At 38.1% G+C, this 14,073-nt stretch overlaps 1 protein-coding gene across 1 annotated transcript in view; it reads left to right on the plus strand.

The window, feature by feature from the left end:
• The window catches only part of CAST (calpastatin), a 110,977-nt gene that overhangs the window by 71,847 nt on the left and 25,057 nt on the right, over positions 1–14,073 (plus strand). Inside the window, exons 17-24 of the mRNA XM_023522750.1 lie at positions 2,924–3,007; positions 3,967–4,014; positions 5,139–5,234; positions 6,881–7,009; positions 10,150–10,251; positions 10,748–10,831; positions 12,995–13,045; positions 13,216–13,320. Of these exons, the coding sequence (XP_023378518.1) occupies positions 2,924–3,007; positions 3,967–4,014; positions 5,139–5,234; positions 6,881–7,009; positions 10,150–10,251; positions 10,748–10,831; positions 12,995–13,045; positions 13,216–13,320 (699 nt within the window). The remainder of the gene's footprint in view (positions 1–2,923; positions 3,008–3,966; positions 4,015–5,138; positions 5,235–6,880; positions 7,010–10,149; positions 10,252–10,747; positions 10,832–12,994; positions 13,046–13,215; positions 13,321–14,073) is intronic.

A 14,073-nucleotide genomic window follows, 5' to 3' on the forward strand; every position in this document is an offset into this window, starting at 1 on the left:
TAGAATTTTAATATTTAAAATGAACACTAATCTCCTTTGCCAATGCTTAAATGACACCTGACTAAACAAGATAACGCAGGGGCAGTGGCCTGGTGAGAAATAGTTTTGTCTGCTGTTGTGGAAATTGGAAACTTATATTTTCAGAAGGGGTTTGGGTGCTTCTCTTTATAAGAGGAGAGGGAGATGACTGTAGGTGGGTGTGGAGACTATTCTGTTTATAATTATGGGGAAAGATGTTGAAAATTTGTCTCAAATTAGAATAAAATCCAGCAACAGTTACTCTGTAACTGAAGCTGTTGCCTGTTTAGAGTGTAATACTGGAGAGTTTTTACCCCACCACATTTAACAAGATCTTAACAAGCCTTCTGTAAGCCAAAGCGAGCTTATTTTTGGTGGAGAGTTTTAATATTAAATGACAGTTTCTTAAAGAATTTTTCTACTGAGTTCTCTGAGGGAAAAGAAGAAGGAAAGAAGAGAGTTGCCCTGAGGACATTTCTGACAAGGTAGTAGGGGGTGGGGAGGACATGAGAATGCAGCCCGAGGTCCCTCAGGAACACCACCCTATCAGCTCAGGGAGGGAAGCTGGCAAATGTCGCTGTCACAATGCCACTGCCTCTGCTGTCACTTCCTGTTCTGAGTTACTGGGGAAGGTGAGTCTCACCAACTCCCAGCAACTCTTCCTGAGTCTGGGACTGCCTTGGTCCAAAATGGGCCAGTTTCTATCTTCGACTTTCCTTGAGGGCTCACCGGACGCAGTGTGGCACCACAGGTTTTGTGAAGGCGAACACAGGGGAGCCGAGGAAGCAGTCCTTGTCCTCCAGGACCAAGTAATGTATTGGGAAGAAAAGAAACTTTGACTAAAACACAATGCGAGATACCCATTACTGGGAGCAGCCAGATAGAAGGAAAGGGTGGTCCTGGCAGAACCCCAGGAGAGGGGTGGTATCCAACTAAGCTGAGTTGAGGTTCCACCGCCAGAAGGCTCCATGGCAGTGAGCCAGTTGCACTTTTGCCTTGGGCTTCTTACAGATAATTAGGGTGATTTAATGAAACAATAATTTGGGGAGGGAAGTTGTAAACATAAATCTCAGGACAAAAAAGAAGCTTAGAGTACCTAAAATCAGATAAGTAGATATAAAAAAAAAAAAAAGTAAAAAACTTATTAAGCACTTTGGGTAACTAGTTTAGAAATGCATATAAGTATATTAAATTTCCTCCAGAAAACCTCAACAGCAGTAAACTCCTAAAATTTCAATAAAAAGAACTGTTCTTTTCTACTTTCTCCACTGGTTTTCGCTTCTCCACTTGTTTTTCTTTTTCTTTTTTTTTTTGAAATGTACAAAATGTCAACATTTCCTAAGATCTTCCAATCCTCTGTATGCTAAGGCTGGATTCTTACTATCTAATGGTAAATTCATTACTTCCTGGATAGTCTGATGTTGTGATAGGGCTCATAAAGGTCACATACTATAGGGTCCACAGCCACTCAGTACATTCTAGACTAGAGAGCAGGCAGAGGCGAAATTACATAATACTTCAGAGAAGAGGTTCATGCCTACTTGTCATTTTTATAAGGTATCAGAACATAAAATAATATTTATACTGATACCTCATTAGAAATCTCCCGTTTCTGTGTAGTTACTAATCTAATGCTAATTCAATTCAGTATAGATACTGTTTTCAGTGCCTACAGTGCAGACATTTTAAGAATATAAAGATCAAAAAAATGAAAAGGATCTAGCTGTGCATGTAACTAAGTGGATTGGAGTGAAGACAGTCTCTATTAAACAGATGACCCCTGACCTTCACAAAGGTTGGTTTATGGGTGGAGACCTCACAAATCTATGAAGTAAGGAGTGCCGCTACATAGTGGGGCTTCCTCTATATAATGCAGTAGAAATATAAGTAAAAATGTTAAAAAAAAAAAAAAAGAAAAACTTTCATCCATCTTTTAATGAGTTGTTATTCTATAGAACAATAAAACTGCAATTCCAAAGCCTAGAAGAATGCCTGCCTCATTAAAGTGCTTAATATTTTTTAAAATTAATCAGTTGACTAATCATTCAATGGAGAACTACCTGGCTGATAATATAGGTGGGAAAAGTGGGTTGAGCTGGAATTTGCTAAGTGACAATGCACACACCTCACTTTGTGCCCAAGTGCTCCGCGGTTTGTGATTAAATCCATACCTTGCTATAGATTACAATTGTTATATAGCATGGAACTTAGTGTTACTCAATAGTTGTTCAAAATACAAATGTTATATCCTAGAAGCCAGTGATCTATTATAGGACTACAGTACACTTTTATTTTTAACAGACTTGATTGTTCATAGTACATTAATCCAGAGAAGTTCTGGTGTTGTTGAAGTGAATCTTTTTAATTGCCCATGGATCTGCCAAGATTTGTGGCGGGCTGCTTCTTCCATTTCTGAACTGTGGTCAACATGCATGAGAACTGATTGCTTTCTCCCCCATAGGTAACTAGCTACCTCATTGAGTAAGACAAATGAAGTCTGTTAAAATCATTGTAACTAAATTCTGCGCTGTGCTTAACTGTCTTGAGTATTATTTACTTTTCTCTGGTGATCCTTACAAGTCAATAGCTAGGTAAGGATTACTAACAACCCCATTTTATAGCCGAAGAAACCTAGTCGAAGAAAAACTAAGTGGCTTCCCAAGGTCACAGAGTGTGTGAGGCAGGACAGGGAAACCTCCCTAGGACTCCTGGCTGATTTTTCTGTCATTCTCCTTGCTGCCGTCCTCAAAGCCACTCACCACAGTCTGTAGTTTACAAAGCACGTGCAGACACTTTTATCTGATTTAGTCTTCTCTACAGCACCCTTAAAGTACATAAAGTGATGCCATCTTATTTTACGAGTATCATCCAAATGTTTGTTTATTTTTTTCTCCACTTTTGTCAGGCAAAAGCCAAAGAAGAGAAACTAAAGAAGTGTGGTGAAGATGACGAAACAGTCCCAGCCGAGTACAGATTAAAACCAGCCACGGTACATTGTTAGTCACCGTGCACGACTGCAGCATAAGGCCTCTTGCGTTCCCATCATGTTTGTGGGGCCTGTCCCCATGATGCTTAAGGACCATCTGTCCTGGTTCTTACACTGACTCTGGAAACCCAGGACCCTTTCTTCTCTGCTCTCTGCAATTGTTCCCTTTAAGGAATGGTTTCCTAAGTCGTGACCACATGGTCATTAAAATTCTCACAAATCCAAGTTTTTCTACTATTAACAATGCTTGATGTAGATTCTTAACCTTAAAGCAGAAGGAATAATTTGGGAATAATTTTTTTCTCTACCTGCTATATGGATAAAAGCACCATCGATCTTCTAAGTGGTAGATATAAATGTACAGTTATTTTCTCAGTTAAGATGGTTTTGTTGGTTTCGGTTTGAAGTAAGGATGGTGGACTAGCTCCTGTAATTATATCTGTAATTTACCTTTGAAGTGATACACATAAACACATGATAGGAAATAGTTGCTATTTTTATATATGCTTATAAATGGAAAGTTTTTCATTTTTAGAAATATTCTAAATTGTGAAACCTCATATCCAGAAAAACCTAAAACAGTATTGTAGGAATAACATCTACCTCTTCATCCTGGGTTGGAGAATTGAGACTTTTAAAAAAAATATTCCATTAATATAGCTGCATCTTTCTTGCTAAAGATTTTTAAAAATTAATATTTTTCTATCAAATAGATAGAATTTTTTTAGTAACTTTTAAAGAAAAGTAGATATGCATTATATTTTATAACATTTGGTCTCTTGACTTTACATCTCAACTCTTTATTTTAATACTTTATAAAAAATAAATCTGAAATAGAAATCCACTTAAAGGAAAAAACAAGCTCTCCCCTCATGTCTTGGAATTCCCCAAGACAAACTTAATAGGACATGAAAGCAAAATTTTCTTTTTCATTTTCATTGACTTTTCAATTTTATTTACAGGATAAAGATGGAAAACCACTATTGCCAGAATCTGAAGAAAAATCCAAAGTTAGTAAATAAGTTTTTTCCTGATACTTATGGAAATGTAAAGCATAAATTGAGATAATTTTGAGACAAGATTTCACTCTGGAGGCTTGACACGCCAGCCTAGTATGAAGGAGAGGGAAACTGGACAGGGACACTCGGCTCATCTCTCTGACTCCTTTTCACATATTTTAATAATTATTTTCCTCGGGGTTATTACTAGGCTATTATAAATTTCTAGTTGATGTTCAGTGAACATTAGGAGCTAATGTCAAGAGGGCACTTAATTTAGATAGTTAGCACTTAGAGTTTGTTTCTAATCACAGTATCAAATACTCTGATTATAAACAGCCATTTCTTAAGTCGGTATTGACCAGCGAAGTTACCTGTCACGATAATTCTCAGCAGCAACATTTATTAATCACTTACTATGTGCCTGACACTGCCATAGATGCCTTTCATATGTTATCTTTTTGAGTCCTCACTGAATGAGGAAGGTGCTATTATTATTCTCATTTTACAGGTGAGGAAACTAAGATACAGAAGGATTATATATATAGCCTAAGGGTCACACAGCTGGAAAATAGCAAGGCCAGAACTCCAAATTCAGACTGTCCAACACAGGGGCCCAGCTTCTGAATCACATGTCATTCTGCCATTGATTACTGTTATTAGTCAAAATCTCTACATGCCCTGAATAAATAATACACTTCCCCTGAAGAAACTAGGGATAGCAGAACTTTTCCACCAAAACCCCACATGGTCATAGGAAAGGAGTGTATGATCTTCTCCTCTGACTTACTCAGAAGGGATGTCATAAAGAAGTAAAATAAATCACAAAAGAAAAAATCTACACATGTCTTCCTTGGAAAGAATAGGCAGTTTTATTTTAACAGAATTACTCTGAAATTGCAGTATCAGGAAAACTTTAAATAAACCATTCACATTTTTGTGGCACTGAGGTATTTAACATTTCTTATTTGTTGCATGACATTTATCTTACACATTAATGAATGAAATGCCCTATATCAATTAGCTTTTGGTTTTAGACCCTAATATGTGTTATTGGGGGAAAAGTTCTGTGTGGAAACTTTTTAACAAAGTAAAAAATAGTCATTTCATAATATATAATGTCTCTTATCTTACAGCCACTGAGTGAATCAGAACTCATTGATGAGCTTTCAGAAGATTTTGACCAGAATAAATGTAAAGAAAAACAATCTAAGCCAACTGAACGAACAGAAGTATGTTTCTTTTTTTAAAAAGTCTCTAGTTTTGCTTTTTTTTTTTTTAACATTTTTCTATAATCTTAAAAATATGAGGCCAAAAGTATTTTAGCATGAGTGGTTGATAAAAAGGCCCATTATGCTATCTTTTTTTTAATGCAGTTTTTGTCTTGCCTTTTTCTGAATGTACTTTCTTTCCCCAAGCTGACCCTGTAATTCTTACAGTTTAAATCCTATAATTATTCCTTCAGGAAAGCATTCACACCCATGCTTTCCTTTTCTATTCCTGCTTTTGTAACTGACCTAGTTAAAAGTAGTCATCATTACTCTCCTCAAAATGGCAATGGCTTCTGTCTTCAGTCTCCTTCCAGTCCATCCTGTATGTCAACCTGAATTATTCTTTCTCGGGCTTGCTTATAGTCACATCATTCTCCTGCTCCAACCCTCAGGAGCTTCCCATTTCCTACAAAATAGAAGTTCCTACTAATGTGTTCTGGCCCCAGCTTCCATTCCTACCAAGGTGTGTCCCCACATCACTAAACTGTGACATCGTGTATCTCCATGGCTTTTCTTGTATCGTTCCTTCTGTATGGAATAACTTTCCCTCCTAATTCTAGATAAACTAAAATCTTAGTCATCCTCTTAAGGCTGCTAAAATATGGCCTTTGTCTCTTGCTTTTCCCTCCCTAAAACTGACTACCCTGCCAACACTTATTGCACAGAATATAACATTCCAGGTAAAGGTAAAACTAAGTTCTTTCTTTATATATCCCTGTTAAGACATTTCTTGCAAACAAGTTTTTAGCTCTGTTGGTCCTTTACATCTTGTATTTATACATAGTTTTAAATAGTAAGTTCTTCAAAAGAAGAAATCATAGCCTGTTGATGATCACCTGCCGAATACCTTGCATGTTATGGTCTAGAGTTCCATAAATGTCTGAATTAAAAACAATTTGAAATTTTACCTTGTGATAAAGTAAGATAGTACATTGGTTCTGAAACTTTAGCATATGTCAGGATCCCCCGAGGGTTTGTTAAAACAGAGATGGCTGGGCCTTATACCCAGAATTTCTTATTTAGTATGTTGGGGTGGGACCTAAGATTTTTCATTTCTAACAAGTTCCCTGGTAAAGCTGAGGCTACTGGTCCAGGGACCACACTTTGAGAACTCCTAGGATGGTATCACTACCTTGCATTTGTACATAGTTATTTACAATGTACAAGGTACTCTTAGATATATAAAAATGATGTATTTATATAAAGTATTAAATTATATAATTGGTATATTGTATTATTATATGAGAAATAACACAAATAATGATAGTTGCTAAAAAGTTATTGAGTTTACTATATTCCCAGGTACTATGCAAAGCACTTCAATTTTTATTAAAGCCCCCATCAACTCTTGAGATGTAGGTACTATTATTGTTCTCATTTTACAGATGTGGAAACTGAGTCTCATAGAAGTTAAGTAATCTACCTAAGGTAAGAGGTAAAACTAAGTTGAAATAATGGTAGCCAAAGAGTTTTAACGTGCCTTGACTTATTTACTATTATAGGTGTTCGGGAAAATCATGCTCACAGTGTATAGTATAGCATTGTTGTTCGGTGTTACTAACCAGATATTTCTAAAACTTCTTCATTGTACCTGCTTCTTTCCACAGGAATCTCAGGCGGGCGCCCCAGCTCCTGTGGGAGAGGATGTGCCTCGCGCCCCAGCTCCTGTGGGAGAGGATGTGCCTCGGGCCTCCATGTGTAGTATACAGTCAGCACCACCCAAGCCAGCCACCTTGGTGAGTGAGTGATCCTCCGGGCACTGAGAAATGACTTGGGAAAGTAGTATTCTGTTCTTCCTCCCATCCACTCTCTGCTCCATGTCATCAACATATTTTATTCTGACAAAATAATAAAATCTTATATAGCTAGAATATCTACTATTTGGGGGTTTCAGAGTTATGCTAGAAATTCAGGCTGTATTTAAATTTTTAATTAAATTGCTACAAACTGTGTTTTTCTTTCACCTTCTGAAATTCTTTCTAGTTCCTCAACTATTGTGGATAACCATGCTTTTGCATCTTTCAAGCCTGTTTGGAGTTCCACGAACAGCCCAATGTTATCTTTTACTGACTCTCCTGGTAGAATAATCTGTGCCAATATCGTCATGACCCTTCCCACCCAACTGAAGGGAGGGTAGTTTCTCAATCCCTTTCTTCATTACTTGCCTCTCTTGTATTCTCTGTTTTGGATGAAGTAAGATATTTAACTAGTTGAATCTTTGTTTCCTTTTGAATTCAGTTGGTTTTGTTTCCATTAAACTATAGAATCTGACTTAGAGAATAACATCAGTGGAATATGTTCCATTACTACAGACTCAGTGGATCTACACTCTGAAGAGCTAACTTAACCCCTCAGAGCCTCAGCTGAAATGAAAATATGGCTCCTGCCCAAAGCTACCTTTTGAGTCTAGTGTGGATATGGGCCAGATCGCAAGCTTACAGTGCAGCTTGATCACTCTTATATGGAAAATGGGCAGAAGGAACGTTGGGTTCCTCATTCTCTAGAGAGATTTAGGAAAGGCTTGCGAGTGGAGGGCAGGATCACCCTGAGAAGTGGGATTAGCACTGTTTTCCTGAGGAGACCAGTGAGCTGAAGATAAGCCAAGCACAGAGGTGCGAGGCACTTGGTATACTTGAGATATGTGCATTTAGTTATTTGAGAAAATGGGGCCTTGAAGAAGGTATAGGGCAAGGGTCCTGGGTACCCTGAAGTGGTTGCTTTCTGTCAGGGAAGTCCTTGGTGCCAACTGCAAATCCCCTCAAAGTCCAGGGTCTGCCTCCTGCCTTAAACCATCCCCCTTTTTTTTTGAGGTTTCAGGGTACTCTCCAGAAACTTTTACATTGTAGGAGCCAGGTCACAGGCCACAGTGGCAAAGACCAGGAAAAAGGACAGAATCTGGGACTGATGTAAGAAGTAGAAACAGAGGCAGTGACTGGAATCAAAAAGACAATAGCCAGCATTCCAGGGCAGAACTCTTGTGACCTAAAAATGAGTCATCTACACCTCGTGCCATGTATGACTGCCAAGGCCTTAGAGGGCTCAGTTAGTTCCATTCCAACTTCATCCTGCCTGTAGTGTCAAGCATTGAATGTTTAGTGGACAGAAAAAAAAAAAAAAAGCCCTTGTGTTTTCATTCTCTGGCTGCCTTTCCAGGCCTCTGTTCCACCAGCTCTGCTTACCATGGTTGCCAAGGTTACAGTCACTGAGGTTAGTTGGCATTTCTGGGATTGTGACACCCTTGGGAACCAGAGAGAATAACTGCAGAGTATGATAAAAGTCAGAAGGCTCAAGAAAGGTTTGAGAATTAGTGAGCAGAAGGGAATAAAAAGACCAGAGAAAGGTTTGTGGGTTGTTTGTATAAAAGTTTATTGAGGAAATCTAGAGGCCTGAGTTCTAGCTCTGAGTCTGGCAACATAAAGTACTACAGAAACAGAAGTTTCAGTCCTTAGTCCTATTTTCAGATTCCTTAGTTCTTAAGACTGCTTCTTCTAACTTTTGTTTCACTTATCTCTTAAGCCAAAGGGCTTGTGAAGCAGTGGTTTCCAAGGATGCTACAGCAGAGAGGAGGAGGAAACAGAAGTAAAGCATGAGCTGGTTCCTGGGACCAGTAGCAGCTCAGAGTGCTTATCTCAGGCTTGGGAACCTGCTGTAACTCTTGCAATTTGGATATAACCCCAAACATTATATATCAGGGATTTTCGTTGTCCTTGGAATAAACTCTATTCAGTGCCCAACCACTAGATGGTGATAAATCACTTTCCACTCAGGCTCCCTTTTCCTCATTGGTGATCTTTCCTTTTGCAATGCAGCTTAGTGGACAAAACAGCTTTTCTTACTTGGAATGATGGCTAAGCTATAAAACAGACACTTTTACCCTAAAAGTCCAGTATATATTCAACATGAGGTCATAGACTTTCCAGATAAGAATAAACTTTGAGACTGCTTAATTCAAGGGCTTTTACATTTTTGACCAAGGCCAACAGTAGGAAATACATTGATATTACAACCTAGTACCCACACAAAAGACACAAATTTAATGAATGGCACTTATCCTTGTTATGTAAGATGCATTCTATTTTCTATTCTAGTCGTTCAATAAAAAAAGTCCTGGCCATTAACTATAAATTGAGTTTATGAGCCACTAATATATGGATCATGGGTTTAGAAGAAGCCAGGTCTAGTCTTATATTTTGGCCCAAACACAGTTTTTGTTTTCCCTTATACTATCTATTGTGTGTTCACCCAGTTTCTTTGAAAATATCAGCATGGCAGGAGCTCACTAAATAAGAAGGAACACATTTTATTTTGAACAACTGGACCACGGGTAGATGGCTCTCACTGGTCCACTCAGGCTAGTCATTCACAGATAGTCACCTGAATCAGCATGAATTCACTTTGACCAGTAGAAGCCACCAGGAGAACACAGGCTTCTGTGCTTCAGCAGAGGCTCAGCCAGAGCTGCCGCCTCTAGGATAGGTCAGGCTATTTCACAGAAGATTTTCCAAAAATATTTTTCTGTGCCATTTCAAGAACAATCACCAGAAAATCATTTTTCTTCTTTTCCGGCTTTCAGCGTCTTCGTGATACACCCTTTCCTTTGCCTTCCTTATTTCCAATCCAAAATACTGGGGTAGATCTTTAAAGTTTCTCAGTGTCTAAGTTGCACAAGCTTAATATAAGAACCTTGCTCTAATTTTTAACATTTTAGATTCTTTAAATATAGATTCTAATTCAGTTGATAATTCCAATTATTAAAATATGATATGTGCTTATCTAGGTGTGAAATATGGATATGCCCTTCTAAATTGTATGACATAGTCTCTTTTAAAAGGAGGCACTAACCACATACTTAGTATACCCACTACTGTACTTTTAGAAGGGCATGGTGCCAGATGATGCTGTGGAAGCCTTGGCAGGTAGCCTGGGGAAAAAGGAAGCAGATCCAGAAGATGGAAAGCCTGTGGAGGATAAAGTCAAGGTAACAGCAGCTCAGATACTCCTAGAAAGTAACAACCATCGCTTGCCCTCATTGCCCAAATAAGTTAGCCATTTTTTAAAACATATATTTCCCATAATACATGACTAGCTGGCTGTTACTGTGCATATCCTGCTTAATAAACCAAACCTGAGTGAGCATCAGTGCTTGAGCGCAGCAGTGGATGAACATCACATACACGTCAGAGTTCCAAGTCTCACCTTGCCCCCTTGCATTCCTGTCGCTGTGGACTCGAGAGAGGAGTGGCAGCTGCCTCCTTCTCCTTATGACTGACTGCCTTTTAGCCCAGCAGGTTTGGTGGCGGGGTCTGCGCTTGCTAAACTCAGTGTTAAAGATGAGGGTGCTGTAGGAACTCTATAAATATGGTCGTTTGTACGCTCTAACAATAGCTATATTTACCTCAGCTTTAGTCATTCAGGAAATTCTCTCTATGGAGAAAAGATGTATTAACAATGAAAATGGTATATTTTTTATTTAGGAGAAAGCCAAAGAGGAGGATCGTGAAAAACTTGGTGAAAAAGAAGAAACAATTCCTCCCGACTATAGATTAGAAGAGGTCAAGGTAAATAGGCTGGGTATTTTTCTCTTAATTCAGACTGAACTCCATATACATAAAGAAGGGACATGGAAGCACACCTGGAATATAAAGATTTTGTTTCTTAATATTTCAAATACCAAATAGTGTTAGTCACTAATATCCTGTTAGCACACGAGTTATGAAGCTAAAATATTCCTAAGTGGCCTTTCACTCCTCCCTGAAGTGAGAGAAATCTAATGTCTAAGCTAGCTATCTCATTTTTTTCCTGTCTAATACATGGTTTCTTACAAGACCAGAAATAGAAAAACTTAGAAAACCGTTATATAGATAGGAAAAGCAAAATGAAGAACACCTATTTACTATCAGGAGAAATTTGCAACTCAGAATAAATTGAAAAAAATAAGAGCACCTGTTTAACATGGAGAAAAGTGATAAATTGGCCCATTGAATGTACAGATTGTTCAGAGCAAGTCAAATGGAGGAGACCCCATTATGAACTTTGTAGTTTAAATACAGCCACTTGAACAGGTGCAGACACATGGACAATAGAACAAATGCCAGTCATCTTCATAACATACCATTACTTAAGAGAATATTCAACTAAACTTCATTAACATTTTGGGAAAATCAAATCGCTACCCCTCTTCCTCATCTATGTGCACGAGTCCATTTCTTTAGCAAAGACAGGAACTCTCTTGAGCTCTCCCTGATTAAAAGGTTATTATTCTACTTGATTCTGAATTTCATGATTCAGTTGAAACTATGACATTTCTATTAATTTGGGCTTGTGTGTATGCTGCTTTGCAAGGTTTTTAGAGAGGTCCTTAAGGGTCAGTGTTCTGTAACTACTGACCTCCCCCCGCCCCGTTTGGTAAATGCAGTAACTCTTCATGGTAGGAGTTTGGTAGCTTTCTCTCTCCCTTTGCTGAATTTTAGTAGCAATTTTTAAGCAGTCAATTGGCTTTCCTTGACCATTTTACTCTGTGGTTGTTTCAGCCTCTTCTGGACTTGTTGATCTCATACATTATTAATTACCTACTGTTTTATAACATTTTTATGAGGGTTGGCTTGATCTCTTGTTTAAATTCTATACTGCTATTCATCAACTACACTCACATCAGGCCTCTCCAGTGAGATTCAGCTCCCTGAGCATAGCCCACAAGTTTCTGCTTCCAGATATGGGGTGATTTCAGTTTGAGTGTGGAGCAGATGTGTCCCCAGTGGTCCCATGTGTCCCTAGGGAAATATGCTGCCTATGCAGCTAAGGGATGGTGGAGAGCAAGCCCAGGTTCTGCTTTCCCTCCTAACTGAAGAAGAGTCAGAAGGTTCGAGTGAACTTGCAGAGGAGATAGAAAAGGGGGAAAAGGTAAAGGAGTTTATGTCAGACAAGGGGAAGCAGGTAATACTCTAAACCATTGCACCTCCTCACATTTTAAATAAACTAAAACAAACAAAAATCACCTTGGCCAGTTTATTAGAAGAAATATAGATACGTAGCCTTGCACTTAGTTATTTTCGTGTATCTGGATAAATGGGATTTACTAGTTATTTACAAACCTCCTTTTACTAAAGAGCCCCAAATGCTTTATTGATTCTTCCTGTTACTCAGAGTGGTACATAAGACTCATTTGAAGCTTGGCATTATCTGAGCCTTGTTTCAGAGCATCCCACCCACAGGATGAGCTCCCTAGGGCAGGGACTTAGTCTGTCCTAGGTTCTATGGTATTCTCAGTGTATACTGCAGGGATGGGCACGGAATTGATGCATATTATTGGATCTGTTGCCCTTTAAATTAAACAGCTTTTTCTAAACAACTTCTGCAAATCATCCTTGCCAGGCTCATCATCCCTGTTCTCCCACAAGGTCCTGCAAGCACCCTGTCACAGCACCACATGCCACACTATGTTAACAGTTTATGTTTTTCTCCTGCACTAGATTGTGGGCTTCTACAATATATTTTGCGGACCATGTGCATAGGGGATGCCTGATGTATGTGAGCTGTTTGTTGACATAAATTAATTAGGGCATATTCTCTGGTCAGAGAATCTGTTACCTGAAATGATGAATCTGATTTATAATGTACAACATCTGGTGTATAACCTGTTGACTCCTTATAATGTTTACAACTGTTCATACTTAGGATAAATGTGAAATGATTCAATGCCATATTTTTCTCGCCCTGGATAGGACAAAGATGGGAAACCACTCCTGCCAAAAGAGTCCAAGGAATCGCTTCCAGTAAGCAAGCCAGTTTTCTCTGAGTATATCTTTCTCATTTGGCCCTGACTGTTAATTCAGGAAGGGCATAGCTTTCTTTCTAATGAGTTGATCAGCATGTGAACATGACATCATTTTGAAGAGGAGACAAATGAAGTGGTGTTTGTTGATACATTTCCTGGTTCTTACAGCACATGAGTGAAGACTTCCTTCTTGATGCTTTGTCTGAGGACTTCGTTGGTCCCCCAAACACTTCATCATTTGTAAGTCTGAAACTCCTGGTTTTATTTCCTTACTTTTAGGGAAGCAGAAATAAATGACTTAGAATCTGACTTGGGAGCAGAGAAAACAGTCAAAAAATTAATGACCCTTAACCCACTGTAGCATTAAAAATGTGTTGCATTATGAAATACCGTTCCAACACAATAAAAATTTTAAACAGTGTAACTAAGTGAACCAGTGGGTGTGTACTCTCTCAAGTACACCTATGAAAAGAGAATTTAAAATTGAGTATATCTAAATTTCTTAGACAACTTTACCAATTGATACTCTACAATGTGATCATTTTCTAGATTACCTCTAGGGAAAATTCATGAGAATAGACAGTCCCTCAAAGGGAATTCTGTTACTAGAAAGTTTGGGAAATGTTGTGTAATGGTAAGCAGGTTTCTCAACTGTAGGCATTTTAGGGCTTTTTTGTTTGCAAAAATATTGTAAGTCTGTTAGAGTTATCAAACTTATATAACTGTAGAACCATTTTTTGTGGGGTCTGGGTTATTTAATCCTGTGTGGACAATGGCATAGAAAATATATATCAGTTGAAAAATAGAATAAAGTAAAATAAAATGTAATTATCTAAATATTTATAAAAAATAAAATTAGAAAATGTAAAAATAATATAATGAGATGTCTGACTTATGTAAAGAAAGCTGCAATAGAAGAAATGAATAGAAAAACAAGAGCGTAAAGAAATTAAAACCCATACATCTAAGACAGTTTGACTAAATGACTTAAAAGAATGATAATTATTCCAGTCATTTTATAGGTTA

Source organism: Pteropus vampyrus, unplaced genomic scaffold (assembly GCF_000151845.1).
Source record: "Pteropus vampyrus isolate Shadow unplaced genomic scaffold, Pvam_2.0 Scaffold11, whole genome shotgun sequence".
NCBI lineage: Eukaryota > Metazoa > Chordata > Mammalia > Chiroptera > Pteropodidae > Pteropus > Pteropus vampyrus.